This window comes from Tursiops truncatus, chromosome 4 (assembly GCF_011762595.2).
Source record: "Tursiops truncatus isolate mTurTru1 chromosome 4, mTurTru1.mat.Y, whole genome shotgun sequence".
NCBI classification, from domain to species: Eukaryota; Metazoa; Chordata; class Mammalia; order Artiodactyla; family Delphinidae; genus Tursiops; species Tursiops truncatus.
In genome coordinates, this window is record NC_047037.1 from 78,431,947 (window position 1) to 78,458,425 (window position 26,479).

At 38.5% G+C, this 26,479-nt stretch overlaps 1 protein-coding gene, 1 long non-coding RNA gene and 1 other non-coding gene across 10 annotated transcripts in view; 1 reads left to right on the forward strand and 2 right to left on the reverse strand.

Moving 5' to 3' along the window:
* The window catches only part of CFAP91 (cilia and flagella associated protein 91), a 155,469-nt gene that overhangs the window by 6,761 nt on the left and 122,229 nt on the right, over nucleotides 1–26,479 (reverse strand). For 3 of the 8 annotated variants that reach the window (XM_033855795.2, XM_033855793.2, XM_033855792.2), the window contains exon 17: nucleotides 19,874–20,026. In XM_033855795.2, the coding sequence (XP_033711686.1) occupies nucleotides 19,875–20,026 (152 nt within the window). In that variant the 3' untranslated portion in view covers nucleotide 19,874. Of the gene's footprint in view, nucleotides 1–3; nucleotides 1,077–2,221; nucleotides 3,855–19,873; nucleotides 20,027–26,479 lie in introns of those variants that run through there. The other 5 variants (XM_073804196.1, XM_073804198.1, XM_073804199.1 and 2 more) reach the window with 3 other exon arrangements.
* On the reverse strand, nucleotides 19,622–19,752 carry LOC117312255 (small nucleolar RNA SNORA31). The gene has a single exon (XR_004526514.1). It is a non-coding gene; the product is annotated as a small nucleolar RNA SNORA31 (small nucleolar RNA).
* LOC141278588 (uncharacterized) lies at nucleotides 21,324–24,934 on the forward strand. The gene is made up of 3 exons (XR_012331510.1): nucleotides 21,324–21,383; nucleotides 21,695–21,862; nucleotides 24,559–24,934. It is a non-coding gene; the product is annotated as an uncharacterized lncRNA (long non-coding RNA).

The following is a 26,479-nucleotide window of genomic DNA, read 5'->3' on the forward strand; positions in this document are numbered from 1 at the left end:
TAAAAAACAACACAAATATTTATGATTATGTCATCTTTTTAGAAACAATCATTATCAGATCAATACATCCAAAAGATTACTGTGATACAATTACACAGAGTCCTGGTTTTGAAGTCACACAGCCCCAGACATATCCCAGCTCTGCCGCTTACAGGCCCCATGATCCAAACGTTTCCTAACTCACCTCAGTTAGTCTCAGTTTCCAAATTCTACAACTTGAAAAAAGACTTTACATTAACTAGTATAACTTAAAAATTAATATGTGTATATAGTAAAGAAAAATTCAAACTACAAAAGGACAGAAACATGTGGAAAGTAAGCCTCTTTCCCCCCAGTCTGACCTACAGTCCTCAGTTTCCATGCCAACAACTACTTACCAAGTTCACATTGATCTTTCTAGGATTATTCTGTGTATATTGCAAGCATATTGCATGTATGTACATGTTCATATATCTACATAGGTATTTCTAACTTTTAACTACAGAATATGACACACAAAGGAAAGTACAAAAAAAATCATTGTACAGCTTAATGAATTAATGTGTACTACTCATCTCTGTAAATACCACCCAGAGCAAAAAATCCCATAAGCTCTCACTTTGTTCCAATCACAACCCTCTTCTTACCCTCTAAAAGAAATCACTATTCTGATTTTTATTTGATTTTTACAGTAATCAGTTCCTTGCTTTTCTTTATATCATTACCTAAGTGTACATTCCTCAACACACAGTTTAGTGCTGATTTTGAATTTTATATAAATAGACTCATAGTGTAGATTTTTTTTTTTTTGGGATTTGGCTTCTTTCAGTTCTTATTATATTTGTGAGATTCATCCATGTGTTTGTCTTTAGTTCTTTTTCACTCTTTTTATCTGCTGTAGAGTAGGAATTAACAAACTTTTTCTGCAAAGGGCCTGACAGTAAATATTTTAGACTTTGTGGGCCAAAAGACAAAATCAAGCATATTATATAGGTACTAAAATAACAAGAAAGAAAACAAATTTTCACAAATTTTTATTGATGAAATTCAGAAGACAGTAATAATAATTGCCCACAGTTTTTTGTAATACAGGTCTCCTGAAAAAAAGAATGAAACTCTTATTTAGGGGATAACATTTTGCTTAATTGGGGTTCAGGTAGTTTAAAGTGGTTGCAAATGTTCATCTGTTAATGGTGATGTGTAATGAGACTTCCCCCCATTGCAGTTTCGAAAATGTCTTTAAGACAAATATTATATGATACCACTTATATGTGGAATCGAAAAAATAGTACAGAACAGAAACAGACTCACAGACATAGAAAACAAACTTACGGTTACCAAAGGGGAAAGGGGCAGGGAGGGAAAAATTAGGAATATATGATTAATAGATACACACTACCATATATAAAATAGATAAACAATAAGGATTTGCTGTGTAGCACAGGGAATTATATTCAATATCTTGTAATAACGTATAATGGAAAAGAATTTTAAAACTGAATCACTTTGCTGTATACCTGAAACCAACAAAATATGTAAATCAACTATACTTCAATTTAAAAAAATGTCTTTCACAGATAGGTGCTGGCAATACTGATTTGAATCCATAAGCATGTGCTTTTAATTGTGCATATTTATTGCTTGGAAGGCATTTATAGAATTCCATTAGATTCTTCTCGATATTTGCCTTTTAGCACATCATTATAATGCAGATTAATCACTTCCATGAAGGTTAGATGGACATGCCTCCACTGCACAGTTAAATAACTTTGAAATATAGAAATTTCCTTTGCACTTGTTTCAAGGTCCAAAAAATGCTCCTGGAAGTATAGTTTAAGCTCAGAAAATACATTCACTGCAAATATGCATGGGAATGGACACCTTGTGTTTTTAGCTTTGGCAGCACGGGAAATATATAAAGCAGCTTACTATTACTAGTGATTCAGACAATGTTAGTTGCCATTGAAATGACTTTATCATAATATAAATTCTACATACAGGTTCTGTTTTGCCTTGTAATTTTAGATTGGATTCATTATAAAAATATTACCAAGTCTGCAGCAAGAGCTAATTTCCAAAGTCATTCAGTGTTCCATGATGGTGGTTAAGGGTAGTTTTCTTAGAAAAATCTCAATCTTGTTCTAAGCTCAAAAAATCACACAAAAATGTTACCACTGCTAAGCCATCAAACATCACGGTGGTAGGGAAAGTCAGGATATTCTGCTATTTCTGATAAAAAAAAAAAATTCATGGAACAATGAATTAACAGTGGATAAATCCATGAGGCTGAGTGAGGATCACATTGACACAGCTGGCTAAAGAACACATGATAGATTCAAACATCTTTCTACTAGTAAAGGGGTTATCTACCGGAAACCTAAAGCTGACATTCTAGGGAAATTTGGCCTTACGTCTGGGGCTCCTCCAGATTCCAGTCCATCATGCTTGCTCACACAGTTTTTAGAAGTCTTGCTGGTTTCTGTTTCCCTTAGTAAAGTCTTATAACCAGATTTGGCCATTGCCTCAAGGGAAGAAAATGGCCAGTGATCTTAGATCACTTAGGAAGGACTCTTTCCTCTCTACCATTTTAGTTCATCAAGTTCCCCTTTATTGCCAGAGCTCTTCACTGTCTCTGAAAGGTTACATTTACAATATATCCATAACTTTCTCTATTTCTTGAAGCTACCTACTGTATCTACTTAGAATCAGAAGACATGTCTATTTTGTTTTATTAATTCCTGTTACTTTTGTTTCCTTCCTTTTACTTTTTTTGCATCTAATTTGCCATTCTTTTTCTAAATTCTGGAAAAGGATACTTAGTCTTACTTACACCTTTTCTCTTCTAATAAATGCCTTTAAGCCTACAAATTTCCATCTAAGCACCACATCAGTCCCATTTTACATGTTGGATACATATGTAGCATTTTGGTCATTTTTCAGTTCAAAATATTTTCAAGTTTCTATTCTGGTATTTTCTTTGATGAACAGATTATTTACACCTGAATTTCCTAATTTCCAAACAAATTAGAATTATCTTGTCATTGATTTCTAGTTTCATTACATTTTTATCAGAGAACACACTTTGCCATGATTTCAACTTTGAAATAGTTGACACTTGCTTTATGACACAGTATATAGTCAGTTTTTGCAAATGTTCTCTGTGTGCTTGAAAATAATTTGCATCCTGGAGTTGTTGGGTATAATATTCTATAAATGTCTATCAGGTGAAGTTTCTTAACTATATGTCTCAAATCTTCTATTTTTTAGTTTTTTTCCTCTGCTTGCCATATCAGTTCCTGATAGAGATTAAAATTCCCAGCATTATTACGGATTTTTCTATTTCTCCTTGCAGCTCTCTTAACCTTTGCTTCATATAGGTTGAGGCTATGTTATTAGATATATTCAAATTGTGACTCATTATACCTTCCCAATGAATTAAACCTTTATCTTTATGAAGTGTCCCTCTTTTGCTCTAGTAAGTGCTTTCTGGCTTAAAGTCTTCTTTGTTTGTCATTAATATAGTTAACATCAGCTTTCCTGTGGATGGTGTTTTCATGGTGTCTTTTACTTTCCTTTAACTTGTAACCATTCTGCATATTTAGATCTTACACATAAAAGGCATACAATTGAGTTATTTTTTAAATTCAGTCTGACAAATTCTGACTTGACTTTGAGCAGTTAGTCTATCTACATTTAATGTAATTAAATGATGAATCAATGATAAACACCTACCATTTTATTCAGTGCTTTCTATTGGTTCTGTTTCCTTTTTCTCTCCTTCTGTCCTCCTTTTGTATTGAGTGTTTTTTATTTATTTCATTTTCTTTTATTAGTTTAGATGTCATACATCTTTTCACTATCCTTTAGGATTTACCCTAAGGGATACAAAATGTTTCCTGAGTTATCAACTGTAATGTTAGGTGATACTTTTATCCTCTTCCTAGACAATGCAAGTGCCTTGGAACAATTTAACCCATCTATGCCCTTTCTGACTTACATACTATTGTTGTTGTATAACTGTACTGCTGCTATTGTTGCTGTTTCTTCTGATTATGTTATATGCCATCAATAAATATTTATCCACATGTTGATCCTTCATTTATCTCCAACCTTCCAACTGGGATAATTTTCCTTCTGCTTGAAGAACACCCTTTAGTGATTTATTGTAGGGCAAATCTCCTAGTGACTAATTTTCTGTTTCATTTATCTGAAAATGTCTTTTATTGTCATTCTCAAGGATATTTTTGAAAGGTATAGAATCCTGTTTTATTATACTATTTAAGCATATTGAATATATCATTCCAGTATTTTCTGGCTTTGTTTCTGGTAAGAAGTCAACTCTCAGCTTAATTATTGCTCTTACAAAGGTAATTCATCTTTTCTCTCTCAACAGTTTTAAGATTTTTCTTTTCTTTTGTTTTCAGTAGTCATATTAAAATGCATCTAGGTATAGATTTCTTTTTATTTTGTCTACTTGGGGTTAAGAAGCCTTCTTAAACATTGACCCTTTCATTGGTTTTAGAAAATTCATATTTCATATGATTTCCCAACACATTTCTTCTCTTAGAAGTCAGATTTCTTGAATCAATTGTCCATGCCTACTATCCTTTTGTCGCTTCCTAAGGATTAAGTTATACTACATCTATCCTCTTCTTCTGTAGTTTCCAATTCTTTGTCTCTGTGATTCTTTCTAGATAAATTATTCTGATCTTTTAATTTATGAATTTTCTCTTCAGCTGTATATATCCTGTTCTTAAATCTATTCATTGAGTTTCTCATGTTGACTTCTGTATTTTTAAATTCTAGAATTTCTATTTTCTTCAAATCTGCTATATCATTTTTATCATTTCTAGTTCTCTTAAAAATTTCCATATTGACTTTCATTTCTTTGAACATAGTAAGTGTCTTAGCTCAGGCAGGATGCCATAACAAAATACCTTAGACTGGGTAGCTTAAGTAACAGAAACATATTTTCTTTTTCTTTTTAAATGAGAACTCAGGATTTACTCTTTTTTATTTTTAAAGAGAAACTTTAAAAAAATATATTTATTACTTATTTATTTATTTTTGGCTGCACTGGGTCTTTGTTGCTGCGTGTGGGCTTTCTCTAGTTGTGGCGAGCGGGGACTACTCTTCGTTGTGGTGCGCGGGCTTCTCATCGCGGTGGCTTCTCTTGTTGTGGAGCATGGGATCTAGGTGCGTGGGCTTCAGTAGTTGTGGCACGTGGGCTTAGTTGCTCCACTGTATGTGGGATCTTCCTGGACCAGGGCTTGAACCCGTGTCCCCTGCATTGGCAGGCGGATTCTTAACCACTGTGCCACCAGGAAAGCCCAGGATTTACTCTCTTAACCACTTTCATATATAACATATAGCAGTGTTCATTATATTTATCATGTTTATTACATCCCCAGTACTAATTTATCTTGTAACTGAAAGTTTATACCTTTTGATTGCCTTCGTCCAGTCTCCACTTCTCCCCCCACACCTCTGGTAACCACAAATCGATCTCTTTTTCTGAGTTTGTTTTTGAAGTATAATTGACTTAACAAAACTATGTTAGTTCTTGTTACACAACATAATGATTCGATTTTTCTATACATTTCAAAATGATCCCCATGATAAGTCTAGTTATGATCTGTCACCATGCAAAAATATTACATAATTTTTGACTATATTCCCCAAATTGTACACTTCCTACCCAAGACTCATTTATTTTGCAACTGGAATCTCCCTCACCTATTTCTCTCTTTCATCCACCCCCTCCCCTCTGGAAACCACCTCTTCATTCTCTGTAGCTATGACTCTCTATATGGTTATAATTTTATTTTTTCTTTTGTTTTTAGATTTCACATATAAGTGAAATCATACAGTATTTGTCTCTCTCTGTCTGATTTATTTCACTTAGAATGATATCCTGTAGATCCATTCATGTTATCACAAATGGCAAGGTTTCATTCTTTTTTATGGCTGAGTAATATTCCACTGTGTATACATGTACCACATCTTCTTTACCCATTCATCTACTGATGGGAACTTAGGTTGCTTCCATATCTTGGCAACTGTATATAATGCTGCTATGAACATAGGGGTGCACATATCTTTTTTAAATAGTGTTTTCATTTTCTTTGGATAAATACCCAGGAGTGGAATTGCTGGATCACATGGTAGTTCTATTTTTAATTTTTTGAGGAATTTCCATACTGTTTTCCATAGTAGCTGCACCAATTGACATTCCCACCAACAGTGCACAAGGGTTCCCTTTTCTCCACAGCCTTGCCAACACTTGTTTTTTGTGGTCTTTTTGATAATAGTCATTCTGACAGGTGTGAGGTGATATCTTATTGTGGGTTTTTTTGGGTTTTTTTTGCGGTACGCGGGCCTCTCACTGTTGTGGCCTCTCCTGTTGCGGAGCACAGGCTCCAGATGCACAGGCTCAGTGGCCATGGCTCACAGGCCCAGCCACTCTGCGGCATGTGGGATCTTCCAGGACCAGGGCACAAACCCGTATTCCCTGCATCGGCAGGCGGACTCTCAACCACTGCGCCACCAGGGAAGCCCTCATTGTGGTTTTGATTTGCATTTCTCTGATGATTATTGATGTTGAGGATCTTTTCATGTGCCTGTTGGCCATCTGTATGTCTTCTTTGGAAAAAGTCTACTTGGATTCTCTGCCTATTTTTTAAAATTATTTATTTGGCTGCATCGGGTCTTAGTTGTGGCATGCGGGATCTTCATTGCAGCATGTGGGATCTTTTATTGCAGTGCGCGGGCTTCTCTTTGGTTGTGGCATGTGGGCTCCAGAGCGCTTGAGCTCAGGTGTTGCGGTGCACAGGCTCTCTAGTTGTGGTGCACAGTCTCAGTAGTTGTGGCGCACGTGCTCTAAAGCATGCGGGCTCAGTAATTGCGGCGCGTGGGCTTAGTTGCCCCGTGGCATGTGGGATTTTAGTTCCCTGATCAGGGATCAAACCCGTGTCCCCTGCATTGGAAGGCGGAGTCTCAACCACTGGACCACCAGGGAAGTCCCCCTCTGCCTATTATTTAATTGAGTTTTTTTTGATGTTGAGTTTTATGAGTTCTTTGTATATTTTGGATATTAACCCCTTACTGTATATATCGTTTGCAAATGTTTTCTCCCATTCAGTATGTGGCCTTTTCATTTTGTTGATAGTTTCCTTAACTGTGCAAAAGTTTTTTAGTTTGATATAGTCCTATTTGTTTATTTCTGCTTTGTTTCCCTTGCCTAAGGAGACGTAGCAAGAAAAAATATACTACTATGGCCAATGTCCAAGAGCATCCTACCTGTGTTTTATTCTAGAAGTTTTATGGTTTCAGGTCTTATATTTAAGTCTTTAATTTACTTTGAATTTACTTTTGTGTATGGTGTGAGAAAGTAGTCCAGTTTGATTCTTTTCCATGTAGCTGTCTAGTTTCCCCAACACCATTTATTATAAAGGCTGCATATCCCCATTGTATATTCTTCCCTCCTTTGTCATAGATAACTGCCCATATAAGTGTGGGTTTATTACTGGGCTCTGTTCTGTTCCATTGATCAAGTTATCTGTTTTTGTGCCAGTATCATACTGTTTTGATTACTGCAGCTTTGTAGTATAGTTTGAAATCAGGGCGTATCGTACCTCCAGCGTTGTTCTTCTTTCTCAAGATTGTTTTGGCTATTAGAAATTTATTTTCTCACAGTTCTGGAGGCTAGAAGTCCAAGTTCAAGGTGCCATCATGGTTAGCTTCTGGGGAGGGCTCTCTTCCAGGCTTGTAGATGGCTGCCTTCTTGCTATGTCCTCACATGACAGGGAAAGAGAGAGAGAGCAAGCTCTCTGGTGTCTCTTCTTATAAGAGCACTATTCCCATCATGAGGGACCCACCCTCATGATATCATCTAATCCTAATTGTATCCCACAGTCCTCATTTCCAAATGCCATCATATTGGAGGTTAGGGCTTCAACATACGAATTTGAGGGGGGACACAGTTCAGAGCATTGCATTCCATCCTAGCCTCCCAAAATTCATGTCCTTCTCACATGCAGAATACATTCATTCCATGCCAACAGCCCCAAAATCTTAAGTCATTCAAGCATCAACTCTAAGGTCTGAAGTCCAAATTCTCATCTAAATCAGACGTGGGTGAGACTCAAGGTACGATTCGTCCTCTCCAGCGGTGAACCAGACACATTACGTACTTCTAAAATACAATGGTGGGACAGGCATAGGACAGATATTCCCATTCCAGAAGGGAGAAATCAGAAGGAAGAAAAGAGTAATCGGTCCCAAGCAAGTCCAAAGCCTAGCTAGACAAATTCTATTGGATCTTAAAGCTCAAGATTAATCCCCTTTGGCTCAGTGTCCTGCCTTCCAGGTCCACTGGGATGGCAGCATTACTCCAATGGCTCTGGGGATGGCCCCACCCCTCCAGCTTTGTTGTTCCCCATCCCCACAGCCTTGGTGGGGATCCTGTCGCTGCACCTCTGCCAGGGTAGGGTGCCATAGGTGGTCCCATCCTTAAGGTTCTGGGCAGAGGCCATCTGACCTGTTGAAACCGAGGAAGTGGTTGATAAGCCTTCAGGATTATTTTTCCCTCTTCTTAAAGAACTGTGCACATTTGAAGCATAATGGCTCTATCATGTCATCCTGTCAAATCCAAGAAGTCTGATGCCTTCCTTCATCTTGTGTCCATTCCTTCATTTCAAACTGGCAGAGTTCCTACTCTTATAATTCCATAGACTCTTTATCAAATAGCTGTTCAGCCACACCTTTAGTGTTCTTTTTTAGAATGAATTTTCTCATCTTTTGAAATATGGATAGGCTGAGAATTTTCCAAATGTACAAGTTCTTGTTTGTTTTGCTTAACAATTCCTTCTTCAGTTCATCTCTCTCCTTTCAAACCTATAAAAGCAGTCATGAGGAACCAGGCTGCTCCTTCAACACTTTGCTTAGAAATCTTCTCAGCTAAATATCCAATTTCATTGCTCAGAAGTTCTACATTCCACAGAACACTAGAACAAAGTTCAGCCAAGTTCTTTGCCACTTTATAATATGGATTGCCATTCCTCCAGTTTCCAATAACACATTCCACATTTCCATCTGAGACCTTGTCAGAATTGCCCTTAACACCCATATTCCCAGCATGCATCTCAAAACTCTTCCCACCTCTACACATTATCTAGTTCCAAAGTTGCTTCCACACATTTCGGTATTTGTTACAGCAGCGCTTCACTCTTGGTACCAAAATCTTAGATTGGGCTGCCATAACAAAATACCATAGACCTGGTGGCTTAAACAACAAAAATGTATTTTCTCACAATTCTGGAGGCTAGAAGTACATAGCAGTAAGCATAGTTATTCTAAAACCTGTGTCTAAATAATTCCAATAGCTTAGATCCCTTTAGGTCTGTTTCTATTATCTGTACTTCCTGCTGCTTGTTCAAATTGTCATGTCTCTTCATATACCGGATATCCTGTTGTGTTCTGGAACTTGTTCATGAAAAATTGTGAAAATAAATTGAGGTCTAGGATGATGCCAACTTTCTCCAAAGGGAATTTAAGTGTTGTCCCTGACAATTTCCTTGAGGCAACAGGAATCAAGGATGTTTTTAAATTTGTTTTATGGGACTGAGGGTTTCTTGGATCATTCAGATGATTAGAAGCTAAACTGTAGCATATTTGAGGGGTGATTTACTTCCAGTGAACACTTTCTACTAGGGCATAACCTTATGGAGTCCCAGCCCAAATGGAGGAGGTTTACTAGGGACTCAACCTTGACTCCACAGTTTTTGTCCCTCTAGTTTTGCAAAGCTTGTGAAAGTATTGCTCAGTTTTTCAGCCACATTTACTAGAATCTGCATATTCCCTAAGGAAAAAAATGGCTCCAAATGCCAGACTCAGCTCAATGGATTTTTCTACTCGTAAATTTTCCTCCAGAAATGCCTCACTATTTTATTACCTCTGTTGTCTTTAAGCTGATTTAAAAATTTTGTTTTTAATCAGTAGTCCATGCCTACTGACCCTCTCACTAAATATTATTAAATAACCTCACATCTGTCCTTCCCTCTGAGAGAAGGAAGAGGAAGTGATATATACTAGGGGGGCAACTAAGCATCATGTTCCAACCATTTAATAAAATATTAAGAAGATACTGTATTAATTTATTGGTTAACCTTCCTTGCTGAGTGTCTGTAGCTAGCCTGGAAACTAGGTTTTTTTTGAAACTATATTTTATAACCACAACATGCTTTACATAGTGAAAGTAAAATACATTTCATTAAAACCTAAGTATAGGGCTTCCCTGGTGGCGCGGTGGTTAAGAATCTGCCTGCCAATGCAGGGGACACGGGTTCAAGCCCTTGTCCAGGAAGATCCCACATGCCGTGGAGCAACCAAGCCTGTGTGCCACAACTACTGAGCCTGCGCTCTGGAGCCCGTGAGCCACAACTACTGAACCCATGTGCCACAACTACTGAAGCCCTATAGTGAGAAGCCTGTGCACTGTAATGAAGAGTAGCCCCCACTTGCCACAACTAGAGAAAGCCCACACACAGCAACAAAGACCCAATGCAGCCAAAAATAAATAAATTAAATAAATTTTTAAAAACAAAAAACCTAAGTATAAAAGAAAGAATCATTTTAAAACTCTTATGGCTTGATTTCAAAGATCACTGTAGATGTCATAGAACAGGTGTTATATACTCAGAAGTAAATGCAGATGTATTCAATATTTGCATGTAAGAAAAATGACTACCCAACATTAAAGATGATTTATTTTTAATTTATATTGGAGTATAGTTGATTAACAATGTTGTGTTAGTTTCAGGTGTACAGCAAAGTGATTGAGTTATACATATACATGTATCTATTTGTTTTCAAATTATTTTCCCATTTACATTATTACAGAGTATTGAGCAGAGTTCCCTGTGCTATACAGTAGATCCTTGTTGGCTATCTATTTTAAATATAGGAGTGTGTTACATGTCAATCCCAAACTCCCCCACACCGTTCCCCATTGGTAACCATAAGTTCATTCTCTAACTCTGTGAGTCTCTGTTTTGTAAATAAGTTCATTTGTATCATCTTTTAAAAAATTCCACATATAAGCAATGTCATATGATATTTGTCTATCTCTGTCTGACTGACTTCACTTAGTATGATAATATCCAGGTCCATCCATGTTGCTGTAAATGGCATTATTCCGTTCTTTTTTATGGCTGAGTAGTATTCCCTTGTCTATATGAACCATATTTTCTTTATGCATTCATCTGTCAATGGACATTTAGCTTGCTTCCATGTCTTGGCTATTGTAAACAGTGCTGCAATGAACATTGGGATGCATGTATCCTTTTGGAGCATGGTTTTCTGCAGATATATGCCCAGAAGTGGGATTGCTGGATCATATGGTAATTCTATTTTTAGTTTTTTAAGGAACCTCCATACTGTTTTCTATGTGGCTGTACCAGTTTACATTCCCACCAACAGTGTAGGAGGGTCCCCTTTTCTCCACACCCTCTCCAGCATTTATTTTTTGCAGATTTTTTGATGATGGCCTTTGTGATTGGTATGAGGTGATATATCATTGTAGTTTTGATTTGCATCTCTCTAATTATTAGCATTGTTGAACATCTTTTCATGTGCCTCTTGGCCATCTGTATGTTTTCTTTGGAGAAATGTCTCCTAAGGTCTTCTGCCCATTTTTTGATTGGGTTGTTTGTTTTTTTGATATTGAGCTGCATGAGCTGTTTGTAAATTTTGGAAACTAATCCCTTGTCGGTCGTATCATTTGCAAATATTTTCCCCCAGTCTGTGGGTTGTATTTTCATTTTGTTTATGGTTTCTTTTGCTGTGCAAAAGCCTTTGAGTTTAATTAGGTCCCATTTGTTTACTTTTGTTTTTATTTCCATTACTCTGGAGATGGGTTGAAAAAGGTGTTGCTGCGATTTATGTCAGAGTGTTATATGTTTTTCTCTAAGAGTTTTATAGTATCTGGTCTTACATTTAGGTCTTTAATCCATTTTGAGTTTATTTTTGTGTATGGTGTTAGGGAGTGTTCTAATTTCATTCTTTTACATGCAGTCCAGTTTTCCCAGCACCACTTATTGAAGGGCTGTCTTTTATCCATTGTAAACTCTTGCCTCCTTTATTGTTGATTAATTGACCATAGGTGCATTTATTTCTGGGCTTTCTATCCTGTTCCATTGATTTATAGTTCTGTTTTTGTGCCAGTACCATACTATCTTGATGACTGTAGCTTTGTAGTATAGTCTGAAGTTTGGGAACCTGATTCCTCCAGCTTCGTTTTTCTTTCTTAGGATTGCTTTGGCTATTTGGGGTCTTTTCTGTTAACATGCAAATTTTAAAATGTTTTATTCTAGTTCTGTGAAAAATGCCATTGGTAATTTGATAGGGGTTGTATTGAATCTGTAGATTGCCTTGGGTAGTATAGTCATTTTGACGATATTGATTCTTCCAATCCAAGAACATGGTATAACTTTGCATCTGTTTGTGTCATCTTCGATTTGTTTCATCAGTATCATAATTTTCGGAGTACAGGTCTTTTGCCTCCGTAGGTAGGTTTATTCCTAGGTATTTTACTCTTTTTGATGTGATGGTAAGTGGGATTGTTTCTTTAATTTTCTGATCTTTTGTTATTAATGTATAGAAATGCAATAGATTTCTGCATATTTATTTTGTATCCTGAAACTTTATCAAATTAACTGATGAGCTCTGGTAGTTTTCTGGTAGCATCTTTTTTTAAATATGTAAATTTATTTATTTTTGGCTGTTTTGGGTCTTCATTGCTGTGCACAGGCTTTCTCTAGTTGCAGCGAGTGGGGGCTACTCTTCATTGCGGTGTGTGGGTTTCTCATCACGGTGGCTTTTCTTGTTGTGGAGCATGGGCTCTAGGCACGCGGGCTTGTTGTGGCATGCGGGCTTAGTAGTTGTGGCTCGCGGGCTCTAGAGTGCATGCTCAGTAGTTGTGGCACATGGGCTTAGTTGCTTCGTGGCATGTGGGATCTTCCTGGACCAAGGTTCAAACCCGTGTCCCCTGCAGTGGCAGGAAGATTTTTAACCACTGCACCACCAGAGAAGTCCCTTCTGGTAGCATCTTAAAAAGAGCTTCTATGTATAGTATCATGTCGTCTGCAAAGAGTGAGTTTTTCTTCTCCAATTTGGATTCCTGTTATTTCTTTTTCTTCTCTGAATGCCATGGCTAGGACTTCCAAAACTATGTTGAATAAAAGTGGTGAGAGTGGACATCCTTGTTCCTCATCTTAGAGAAAATGCTTTCAGCTTTTCAATTTGTGAGTATGATGTTACCTGTAAATTTGTCTTACATGGCCTTTATTCTGTTGAGGTAGGTTCCTCAACTTTCTGGGGAGTTTTTATCATAAATGGGTGTTGAAGTTTGTCAAAAGCTTTTTCTGCATCTATTGAGACGATCATATGGTTTTTATTCTTCAATTTCTTAATATGGTGTATCACATTGATTTGCAAATATTAAAGAATCCTTGATCCCTGGATAAATACCACTTGATCATGGTGTATGATCCTTTTAATGTGTTGTTGGATTCTGTCTGCTAGTATTTTGTTGAGGATTTTTGCATCTGTGTTCATCTGTGATATTGGCCTGTAAATTTATTTTCTTTCTTTCTTTTCTTGCTTTCTCTCTCTCTCTCTCTCTTTCCTTTCTTTTCTTGCTTTTTTTTTTTTTGGTGTTATCTTTGTTTGGTTTTGGTATTAGGTTGATGTTGGCCTCATAGAATGAGTTTGAGAGTCTTCCTCCCTCCGCTACATTTTGGAAGAGTTTGAGAAGGATAGGTGTTAGCTCTTCTCTAAATGAGAAGGGTAGGTGTTAGTTCTTCTCTAAATGGCTGATAGAATTCACCTGTGACCTGCCATCTAGTCCTGGACTTTTGTTTGTTGTAAGTTTTTAAATCACAGTTTCAATTTCAGTACTTGTGATTGGCCTGTTCATATTTTCTGTTTCTTCTTGGTTCAGTCTTGAGAGATTGTATCTTTCTAAGAATTCGTCCATTTCTACTAGGTTGTCCATTTATTGGCATATAGTTGCCTGTAGTAGTCGCTTATGTTCTTGTGTATTTCTGTGGTGTCCATTGTAACTACTCCCTTTTCATTTCTAATTTTATTGATTTGAGCCTTCTCCCTCTTTTTCTTGATGAGTCTGACTAAAGGCTTATCAATTTTGTTTATCTTTTCAAAGAACCAGCTTTTAGTTTCATTGATCTTTTCTATTGTTTTCTTCATTTCTATTTCATTTATTTCTGCTCTGATCTTTACGATTTCGCTCTTTCTACTAACTTTGGGTTTTGTTTGTTCTTCTTTCTCTAGTTGCTTTAGGTGTATGTTAGGTTGTTTATTTGAGATTTTTCTTGTTTCTTGAGGTATGATTGTATTGCTGTAAAATTCCCTCTTAGAACTGCTTTTGCTGCATCCCATAAGTTTTTTTTAATGTATGTGCATACATGTGTGGGTACAGAAGGTTCTTTGAGTCAGAGACAAGAACCACTTACTACTCACAGAAAACCTTGTGAGAAATCAGTTCTCACAACGGTGATTTGGTGAGGGCTAGATGGCACATGCATATGTTTTGGGGTACAGTATGGATAAGGAACTCCACAGGGGGAAAGACAGACATTATATAGGGCTGCTGGATTCCTATTCATATGAGAGAGAGAGAGAGTGACAGAGAGAGACAGAGAGACAGAGAGACAGAGAGAGACAGAGAGAGACAGAGAAACTTTGCTGTGGAGGTCAAGAGAGTAAATTCCATTCCAGAGAGGGGGACTGATATTTTACTTTCCTGGGAGACATCCTCTATCTGTGCTGTAAAAAAAGCTACCCTCTCTGGATTGAAGTGTTTCATAAGTTTTGGATTGTCATGCTTTTGTTTTGTCTCTAGGTATTTTTTATTTCCTCTTTGATTTCTTCAGTGATCCATTGGTTGTTTAATTGCATACTCTTTAGACTCCATGTGTTTTTTATAGTTTATTTTCTTGTAGTTGATTTTTAATCCCATAGCGTTGTGGTCAGAAAAGATGCTTGATATGATTTCAGTTTTCTTAAATTTACTGAGGCTCACTTTGTGGCCCAGCATGTGATCAATCCTGGAGAAGAATGTGCACTTGAGAAGAATGTGTATTCTGCTGCTTTTGAATGGCATGCTCTATAAATATCAATTAAGCCCACCTGGTCTAATGTGTCATATAAGGCCTGTGGTTCCTTACTGATTTTCTTTCTGGATGATCTGTGCATTGATGAAAGTGGGGTGTTAAAGTCCACCACTATTATTATGTGGGGGATTTCTCCTTTAATGGCTGTTACTATTTGCCTTATATATTGAGGTGCTCCTATGTTGGGTCCATACATATTTACAATTGTTGTATCTTCTTCTTGGATTAATCCCTTGATCATTATGTAGTGTCCTTTGTCTCTTGTAAATAGTCTTTATTTTAAAGTCTATTTTGTTTGATATGAATATTGCTACTCCAGCTTTCTTTTGATTTCCATTTACATGGAATCTCTTTTTCCATTCCCTCACTTTCAGTCTGTATGTGTCCCTATATCTGAAGTGGGTCTTTTGTAGACAGCATATATATGGGTCTTGTTTTCGTATCCATTCAGCCAGTCTGTTTTTTGGTTGTGGCATATACTCCATTTATTTTTAAGGTAAATATTGATATGTATTTTCTTATTGCCATTTTGTTAATTGTTTTGGATTTGTTTTTGTAGGTCTTTTTAATTTCCTTCCTCTTTTGTTCCCTTCTCTTGTGATTTGATGACTGACTTCAGTGTTGTGTTTGGATTTCTTTTCTTTTTTGTGTGTTTATCTATTGTAGCTTTTTGGTTTGCCATTCCCATGAGGTTTTGATATAGCTGTCTATATATAAACAAAATTGTTTTGAGTTGCTGGTCTTTTAATTTCAAATGCATTTCCAATAGCCTGCATTTGTGCTCTCCTTTTCTCATGATTGCTGGTTTTGATATACTATTTGTGTGTAGATGATTTCCTACCTTTACCATATGTTTGCCTTTACTGGTGAGTTTTTCCATTCATAATTTTCTTGTTTCTAATTGTGGCCTTTTCTTTTCCACCTAGAAAATTTCATTCAGCATTTGTTGCAAAGCTGGTCTGGTGGTACTAAATTCTCTTATTAGCTTTTGCTTGAGCTTTTGATTTCTCCATCGAATCTGAGAGCCTTGCTGGGTAGCTTATTCTTGGTTATTGGTTCTTCCTTTTCATCACTTTAAATATATCATGTGACTCCCCTCCGGCTTGCAGAGTTTCTGCTGAGAAATCAGCTGATAACCTTGTGAGAATTGCCTTGTATGTTGCTTTTAAGGTTTTTTTGTTTGTCTTTAATTTTGGTCAATTTCATCACTGTGTGTCTTGGTGTATCCCTTCTTGGGTTTATTCTGCCTGGGACTCTCTGCACTTCCTGGATTTGGGTGACTGTTTCCTTTCCCATGTTAGGGAAGTTTTCAGCTATTATCTCTTCAAATATTTTCTCAGGTCCTTTCTCCTTCTGGGACCCTTATAAAGCAAGTGTTGGTATGTTTAATGTTGTCCCAGAGGTCTCTTATACTGTCCTCATTTCTTCTCATTCTTTTTTCTTTATTCTGTTCCACAGCAGTGATTTCCACCATTCTGTCTTCCAGCTCACTTATCTGTTCTTCTGCCTCAGTTATTCCTTCTCATATATCTTTCATTTCAGTTATTGTATTGTTCATCTCTGTTTGTTCTTTAAAGCTTCTAGCTCTTTGTTAAACAAAGATCTTCTCAATCTGTGCCTCCATTCTTTTTCTGAGATCTTGGATCGTCTTTACTATCATTACTCTGAATTGTTTTTCAGGTAGACTGCCTGTCTCCCCTTCACTTAGTTGTTCTTCTGGAGTTTTATCTTGTTCCTTCATCTGGGACACATTCCTCTACTGTCTCATTTTGTCTAACTTTCTGTAATTGCAGTTTCTGTTCCGCAGGCTGCAGGGTTGTAGTTCTTCTTGCTTCTGCTGCCTGCCCCCTGGTGGATGAGGCTAAGAGGCTTGTGTAGGCTTCCTGGTGGGAGGGACTGGTTTCTGCCCAGTGGTGGGTGGAGCTGGCTCTTGTCCCTCTGATGGGCAGGGCCATGTCAAGGGGTATGTTTGTCAGGCAACTGTGTGCTCAGGAAGACTTTAAGCAGCCTGTCTGTTGATGGGTGGGGCTGTGTTCCCACCCTGTTGGTTGTTTGGCCTGAGGTGTCCCAGCAGTGGAGCCTACAGGCTGTTGGGTGGGGCCAGGTCTTGGTGAGAAAATGGTGGCCTCCAGGAGGGCTCACGCCAATGAGTACTCCCCAGAACTATTGCCACCAGTGTTCTTGTCCTTGCAGTGAGCCACAGGTGCATAACTCCACAGGAGACCCTCCAATACTAGCAGGTAAGACTGCCCAGTCTCTTACGAGGTTACTGCTTTTCTCCCTGGTTCATGGTGCACATGAGACGCTGCGTGCACCCTCCAAGAGTGGAGTTTCCCCCAGTCCCGTGGAATTCCTGTGATCAAAACCTGATGGCCTTCAAAGCCAGACTCTCTGGGGGCTCCTCCTCCCATTGCCAGACCCCCAGGCTGGGGAGCCTGACATGGGGCTCAGAACCTTCATTCCTGTGGGTGAACTTCTGTGGTAAAATTGTTTTCAAGGCTGTGGGTCACCCACCTGGCATGTATGGGATTTGATTATCATGCTCCTCCTACCATCTCGTTGTGGCTTTTTCTTTGTCTTTGGATGTAGGGTATCTTTTTTGGTAAGTTCCAGCATTTTTTTGTCAATTCTTGTTCAGCAGTTAGTTGTGACTTCAGTGTTTCCCTAAGAAGAGGTGAGCTCATGTCCTTCTACTCTGCCATCTTGTCTCAGCTGTGTGTCTAGGCTCATTGTTATAATTTTTATTATTGCCTTAAGTTAGCCCTCATCATCTCCTGTCTTCCACCAGAAAGCTGGGTCTGTTTGTTTATATGTCCAGAGAATGCTGTGATGATATGCTGTCCAGATCACTGTTTCAGGACCAAGGCACTCAATTCTTCATCTGCTTGGAGAATTGGCTAGCAACGCCTTGCACCTGAGCTCTTCCCAGTGCATGCTCTCAGCTTCCTTCCCTCACTCTCCAACATCAACCATATAGGGATAGACCCAAGGGACCTGACAGAGGAAATGGATTTCTAAGGCTGATTTTTAACAATAATAAGATAGATAGGCAAAAGGCTTTGATCCTTGAATTTATATTATATAGAATAGTATATAACATTATATGTAAATACATGGCTTATATCTTCAGTGATTTCAGAGGTTATTTCATTATTAATGAAAAACAAAGGATTTTCTGCTGTAATTTACAGCCATAGTTTGTTATTTAAGAATTATCAGTTTTCCCTCTGCTCTCTTTCTTAACTGCCCCCTTATCTGAAACTTCCTACCATGCGCGTCTCTGATACTTAAGGTCCCAGTAGATTTCCCTGCAGAAGGTCTCTTGGTCACATGTTCATGGGTAAACCTCAAGTGAAGCGAAATTATTTGTATAAGATTATATAGTTAGAGGTAGAGCTACCAACACCCAAACCTTCTCAATGCCAGGTGCAAATTTCCCCCAAAGCCTTAGTACCTTCCCTAACCTGAGAGCACACCCTCAAGGCCAAAATAACAGATGACGTGCCTCTACCGTGGGGATGTTAAGGGACAAGGTAGAGGCAAAAGGTTCACTCCATTTCCCCTTCTCATGAGAATTTTACTTTGAACTGACCCTCTAGCTCTGTTTTCCAGTAATGTGATAAGGTGGTACGTGTCAACTGTGTTACTAAGCAACACTACTTAAGGTAAAAATGACCCCTGATTGGAACTAGCATCTGACTTGGAGGAATTATAAATAAGTTATTAATACCTAACAGGAAACTGTGACTTTCAGGTTTCCTAAGTGTGCTGACTTTTGTAACTGGGCAAATCCATTGGGGGGGGGGGGGCGGCCCTGGAAACTATGCTGATGGAATTATTACAAGAGATACTGGTCCAGGAGCATGTAAACTCCTGCACCCACCCAATGCACCTGTTCTCTTTTCCTTGCACCTGAGCTTTGTAACCTGGGGGCTAAAGGAAACAGCTATGTGGTCTTCTGTGTGGATTCAGTGAGAGCTCCCACAGGAAGAGAAACACCTGATGCTACCCTGCTGGAAGCTGTGGGTCCTGTATTATATCTGTCTTTCTGAGTAGATCGATACTCAAATCATACCAAATATGGCCTATTAGTCTTGTGAGTATGAATGTTCAGTTGCACCTAAGACCAGGCCCCTGGTTGATACTGCAGAGGGCATCAGGGCTAGAATTGGGCAGGCTGTGCCTCATGCCATGTTTATAGCTAGAACAGTGCGATGTGGAGTTAGACAACGTACCCCCTAAGAACAAGCTTTTTTTTTTTTTTAGTAACAGTGACACATTTTGTAGCTTTATCTGTGATGGCATACAGTCATATGCTAAAAGAACCTATAAAAGTAACTTTGAGTCCTGTTTTCTGGTCACAAGAGTCCAGTTTCTGTCATATCAACTCTGTTCTCTAACAACTTTCAATAGCAGATTCCATAACCCAGATGAAATGCACTAATTTTTTCCCCTGTATTCCCCCATTCAATCTGGGCTGCCACAATCAGACAGAAAGAAAGCATGAGGACACTTTTTTCTTGACTCTGTAGTGGAAACCTTAGCAAACAGTAACTGCTTCAGGCCTGTCAAATAGATGCATGAAATGCACCAGTTTAAGTGGGAATGCTTCATTTTCCACATTATGATTGTTAGAGTACAGCGCAGAGCTGAATGAGGCTGCTTGTCCTCCTCTCTACTTCCAGATGAAAAATCAAACGTACCTTAGCTGTTTTGCTCATTTTCAGTTTCTCCCTCAAGTAGCTCAGTGTCTGATGCTTGCTGTTGCTCAACACAATGCTTCTGGAGCATGTCTTCCGTGTGCCTGTGGATGACCTTATGGGCTGCGAGGATGTGCTTCTGCTGTGCGTTCCTCACTGTGCCAAAGGGACAGAAGACTTATTACTCTGGAAGTCGGAACATATCATTCCCAAAGATTCTCAAGAGAGTAGTGACAGAAATGATAACTTTGTAAACCACATATTCTCTTACTTAAGGCTGACTGGATTAAAGAAAAATTACCTGCTGTCTGTTTTGGAAGGATACATTCCAAGGGTAACTCAACCCAAATCTTATTATTGCTGCTCCCCCTGTTCCACTCTCTGCTCAGTCCGGTCATGCTCCTCCCCACCAGGTTTGCCTCCATTCTACTGCTTAGCAGCTTCCCTCACCTGGAATGCCTGCATTCTAAATCCTGCCCTTCTGCAAAGCCCAGCGCAAGTCCCAGCTCCTCCAGGAAGTCTCCTGTGACTGAGTCAGCCCACATTTACCGTGACCACACTTGAGTTTGTACAGACCTGTTCAGCACTGAAGTACTTCATGTGAGTTACATTTTGTTTACCTAGATTGTAAATGACATAAAGGTAAAGACCTTGTTTCATACTTCTCTTTGAGCCTTAGTCCCTAATATGAAGGGTACTTGTTGAATGATGAGTTTCTGAGCTCACGGATTTAAAAGCTGGTCCTAGTTCCACATTCTAAGAATATTTATTACCAAGACTTAGTACGTTAAGCATCCCGTTTGCCTTGGAAAGAGGTAATTGTGATGATGATGATGACAGCAGTTAGCATTTGTCCTTACTTTGTGCCAGGCACTGTTTTAAGCAGTTGGCATATACTTATTCATTTAAGCTACCCACAACCCTAAAAGAGAGTAGTATTAATATCCCCATTTTCAGATGTGGCAACTGAGACACAGAGAGATTAGGTAATTTGCCTAAAGTCATACAGCCAGTAAAGCATAATAAGCAGTACTGTGGATTCTATGCTATTGAGGTGTCAGCTAGTTTATATAGGGTAAATCACATAGCAACTTACAACACTTCAGAGCAGTATGGTTGAAAGAATGGGGACTTTGGAGCCACACAGACCATGGTACAATCTGCATACTGTATAATGTCTCTAAGCACCAACTTCCTTAACTGAACTATGAGAGCACATCTATAGATGTTGTAAGAAATTCAAATAAGGTATTTCTAAAAATGCTTAGTACATTGTCTGGAACGTAGTATGCATTTACACCTTGGTAGTTACTATTATTTTCATCTGAATAAAGATCTTCAAGGTCATTCCCCTCCATGAACTTTTAGAAAAATGAGAGTTGGTGTATTAGGAAGACTCTGAGCTCACCTGCTCTCACACCAAAATTACTATTTACAGAGAAACTACTGATGAGAAAGACCAAAACCTACCAGAAAAGACCTCTACAACTAAAGATACCAAGAAAGAACCACAGTAAGATGGGTAGGATGAGTGGGGTTGTGGTATAGTCAAGAGCCGTACCCCTGGTAGGCAACCTACAAACAGGAAAATAACTAGAATTGAAGAGGTTCTCCCCAAGGAGTGAGGGGTCTGAACCCCACATTGGGCTCCACAGCCCAGGGGTCCTCCACTGGAAAGATGAGTACCCACAATATTTGGCTTTGAAGGCTAGTGGGGCTTTCTTTCAGGAAACCCTGTGGGCTGTGGTATATAGAGACTCCACTCGTTTTTTTCTTTTTTTGTGGTACGCAGGCCTCTCACTGTTGTGGCCTCTCCCATTGCAGAGCACAGGCTTCGGACACTCAGGCTCAGCGGCCATGGCTCATGGGCCCAGCCGCTCCATGGCATGTGGGATCTTCCCGGACCAGAGCACGAACCCATGTCCCCTGCATCGGCAGACGGACTCTCAACCACTGTGCCACCAGAGAAGCCCAAGACTCCACTCTTAAAAGGTACACACAAAATCTTACACACTGTGGCACCCAGGGCAGAAGCAGTAATTTGAAAGGACCCTGGGTCAGACCCACACACTGATCTTGGCGAGTTTCCTGGGGTGGTAGGAGGCAACTGGACCTCACCCTGGGGACACAGACACTCATGGTAACCACTCTGGGGAGCTTTTTCTACCACATGGACACAGGTGCTGGTGAGCACCATTTTGTAAATGGTGCTCTAACTCATCAGCCTCAGGACCCAGTACCGCCCACACCCACCAGCCTGTAGGCACCGGTACTGGAATGCCTCAGGCCAAGCGACTAGCTGGGCAGGGACACAGCCCCACCCACCAGTGGGCAGGTTACCTTAAAACACCTTGAGCCCACAGCCACTCATGGACATGGCCCTGTCCACCAGAGCACACAAGCACTATAACTGGGACCCCCCAGGGCCTGCAGCAAGAGGCCTTGGAACCTGGCTCCAACCTATCAGTAGGCTGGCACCAACCCCAAACCTGCTGGGCCCCAGCCCCACCCACCGGCAGGCCAATACCAGCTCTGAGACACTTTGGGCCCCTCAGCCAGCCTCCGCAGAATCTGGACCCCCTCACCAGACATGGAATGGATAAACAAGGTCCTACTGTAAAGCATAGAGAACTTATATTCAATATCCTGTGATAAACCATAATGGAAAAGAATGTAAAAAGAGAATGTGTATATATGTATAACTGAATCACTTTTCTGTACAGCAGAAATTAACACAACACTGTAAATCAACTATTCTTCAATAAAAAAATAAGGCAGAACAGCAACAAAAAAAGGAACTCTAGAGAACGGATGAACAGAGTGAGGTTAGAAGGTTTTAACAAAGAGAAAATATAAAGAACCAAACAGATGAAAATATAATAACTGAAATGAAAAATACACTAGAAGGAATCAACAGTAGATTAAGTAATACAGAGGAATGGATCAGCAAGCTGTAAGACAGATTAGTGGAAATCATTCAAGCTGAATAGAAAAAAAGGATAGAAATGAGGACAGTTTTTTAAGAGACCTCTGGGAAAACATCACATATACTAACATTTACATTACAGGGGTCCCAGAAGGAGAAGACAGAGAAAGGGACGGAGAACATATTTGAAGCCAAAACAGCTGCAAACTTCCCTAACCTGTGAAATGAAACAAACATGCAAGTCTAGGAAGCACGGAGAGTCCCAAACATGATCAACCCAAAGAGGACCACACCAAAACACTCTGTAATTAATCAAAGATAAAGGGATATTATTAAAAGTAGCAAGGGAAAAGCAACAAATTATGTACTAGGGAACTCCCATAAGGCTATCAGATGACTTTTCAGCAGAAACTCTGCAGGCCAGAAAAGAGTGGCAAGATATAGCTGAAGTGATGAAAGGGAAAACCCACAACCAAGAATACTCTACTTGGCAAGTCTTTCATTCAGATTTGATGAAGAGATCAAAAGTTTTACAGACAGGCAAAAGCTAAAAGAGTTCAGTACCACCAAATCAGCTTTACAAGAAATGTTAAAGGGACTTCTCTAAGTGAAAAAGAAAAGGCCACAACTAGAAACATGAAAATTATGAAAAGAAAAAGCTCATTGGTAAAGGTAAGTATAAGGTAGTAAAGTTAAGGTAGTAAATCAACCACATACAAAGCTAGTAGGAAGGTTAAAAGACAAAAGTAGTAAAATCACCTATATCCACAATAAGCCGTTAAGGGATACATAAAACTAGATATAAAGTACGATGACAAAAACAGTAATTGCAAAAAGGGAGGGGAGTAAAAATGCAGAGTTGTTAAAATGTGTTTGTTTGAAATTAAGAGATAAGCACTTAAAATAATCATATATAGATACAGATAGACCTATCTACATCTATGTATAAACCTAATGGTAACCATAAACCAAAAATCTATAATAGATACACACAAAAAAAGAGACAGGAAGCCAAACAACACTGAAAACATCATCAAATCACAAGGGAAGAGAAGGAAAGAAGAAAGGAACAAAAGAGTTACAGAAAACAACCCCGAAGCAATTAAAAAATGGAAATACCTACCTGTCCATAATTACTTTAAATGTAAATGGAATAAATTCTCTAATCAAAAGACATAGTGACTGAATGTATACAAAAATAAAAGCCATATATATATACTGCCTACAAGAGACTCAGTTGAGATCTAAAGACACAGACTGAGAGTGAGAGGATGGAAAAAGGTATTACATGCAAAAAGAAATCAACAAGAAGCAGGGGTGCAATACTTAGATAAAATAGACATTAAAACAAAGACTGTTAGGAGAGCCAAAGAAGGAGACATTACATAATAATCAAGGGATTAATCCAAGAAGAAAATGTAACAGTTGTAAATATATATGCACCCAACATAGGAACACTTAAACATATTAACAGACATAAAGGGCGAAAATCAACAGTAGCACATAATACTAGGAACTTTGTGTGTGTGTGTGTGTGTGTTAAAGAATTTACTGATTTAACAACAAGATCTATAATATGGGTCCCTCTGTCACAGGCAATGAAAACAGGCAATCCCTACTGAGGAATGAAATTATTCAGAAATTTATCTGCAACGAAATACAAACAGATTTTCTGTAAGAATAGTTTTCATCTGGAAATTTACATGTTTATAGAAAACCCACAGACATTTTGATCTTTGCTCTCTCTTTTGACTCCATCCAGGTTTCCAATACAGTCCCCTACACGTGAACCTTCAAGTTGCAAACTTTCAAAGATGCGAAAATGCCCTGTGTGCCAATTGTTGTACTCCTCTACTGTTTTTTTTTTTTTTTTTTTTTGCGGTATGTAGGCCTCTCACTGTTGTGGCCTCTCCCGTTGCGGAGCACAGGCTCCGGATGCACAGGCTCAGCGGCCATGGCTCACGGGCCCAGCAACTCCGCAGCACATGGGATCCTCCTGGACTGGGGCACGAACCCACGTCCCCTGAATCAGCAGGTGGACTCTCAACCACTGTGCTACCAGGGAAGCCCTTCTACTGTACTTTTTGAAGTACTGTACTGTAAGATTAAAAATGTTTTCTATATTTTTTGTGTTTTTAATGTATTATTTGTGTGAAAAGCATTATAAACCTATTACAATACAGTACTATATAGTTGATTGTGTTAGTTGGGTAACTAGGCTAACTTTGTTGGACTTAAGGAACAAATGGGACTTATGAACATGCTCTCGGAAGAGAACTCGTTCGTATGTAGGAGACTTACTGTACTAGGGACTTTAACACCCCACTTACATGAATGGACAGGTCATCCACACAGAAAATTAATAAGGAAACAATGGCCTAAACGACACACTAGACCAGATGGACTTAATAGATGTTTATATAGAACACGCATTCCAAAAGCAACAGAATACACATTCTTTGCAAGTGCACATGGAACATTCTCCAGGATAAATTACATGCTAGGCCACAAAATAAGTCTCAGTAAATTTAAGAAAATTGAAATCTTACCAAGCATCTTTTCTGATCACAGCTCTATGAGACTAGAAACCAAGTACAAGAAAAAGCAGCAAAAAAACATGTGGAGGCCAAACAATATGCCACTAAACAACCAATGGATCACTGAAGGGATCACTGAAGAAATCAAAGAAGAAATTTTAAAAAAATACATGGAGAAAAATGAAATAAAAAATGCAGTGATCTGAAATCTCTGGGATGCAGCAAAAGCAGCTCTAAGAGGACAGTTTGTAGTGTGATACAAGACTACTTCAGGAAAGAAAAGTCTCAAATAAAGAATCTAACCTTAAACCTAAAGCAACTAGAAAAAGAAGAACAAACAAAAGTTAGTTGAAGGAAAGAAATTATAAACATCCATGCAGTAATAAATAAAATAGAGCCTATTTCTAAAAAAGTAGAAAAGATTAATGAAACTAAGAGCTGTTTCTTTGAAAAGATAAAATTGATAAATCCTTTATTCAACTCATCAAGAAAAAAAGAGAAAGGGCCCAAGTAAATAACATCAGAAATGAAAAAGGGAAGCAACTATATGCCAATAAAATGGACAACCTGGAAGAAATGGACAGATTCTTGGAAAGGGATAACCTTCCGAGACCGAACCAGGAAGAAATAGAAAATATAAACAGACCAATCACAAGTAATGAAATTGAAAATTAAGAAACAAAAGTCCAGGACCAGATGGCTTCACAGGTGAATTCTATCAAATATTTAGAGAAGAGATAACACCTATCCTTCTCAAACTCTTCCAAAAATTGAAGAGGGAGAAACACTCCCAAGATTATTCTACAAGGCCACCATCACCCTGATACCAAAACCAGACAAAGACGTCACACACACACAAAAATTACAGACCAATGTCACTGATGATGAACAAAGATGCAAAAATTCTCAACAAAATACTAGGAAACAGAATCCAACAACACATTAAAAGGATCATACACAATGATCAAGTGGTATTTATCACAGGGAAACAAGGATTCTTCAATATTATGAAAATCAATCAGTGTGATATACCATATTAACAAATTAAAGAATAAAAACCGTATGATCATCTCAATAGATGTAGAAAAAGCTTTTGACAAAATTCAACACCATTTATGATAAAAACTCTCCAGAAAATGGGCATAG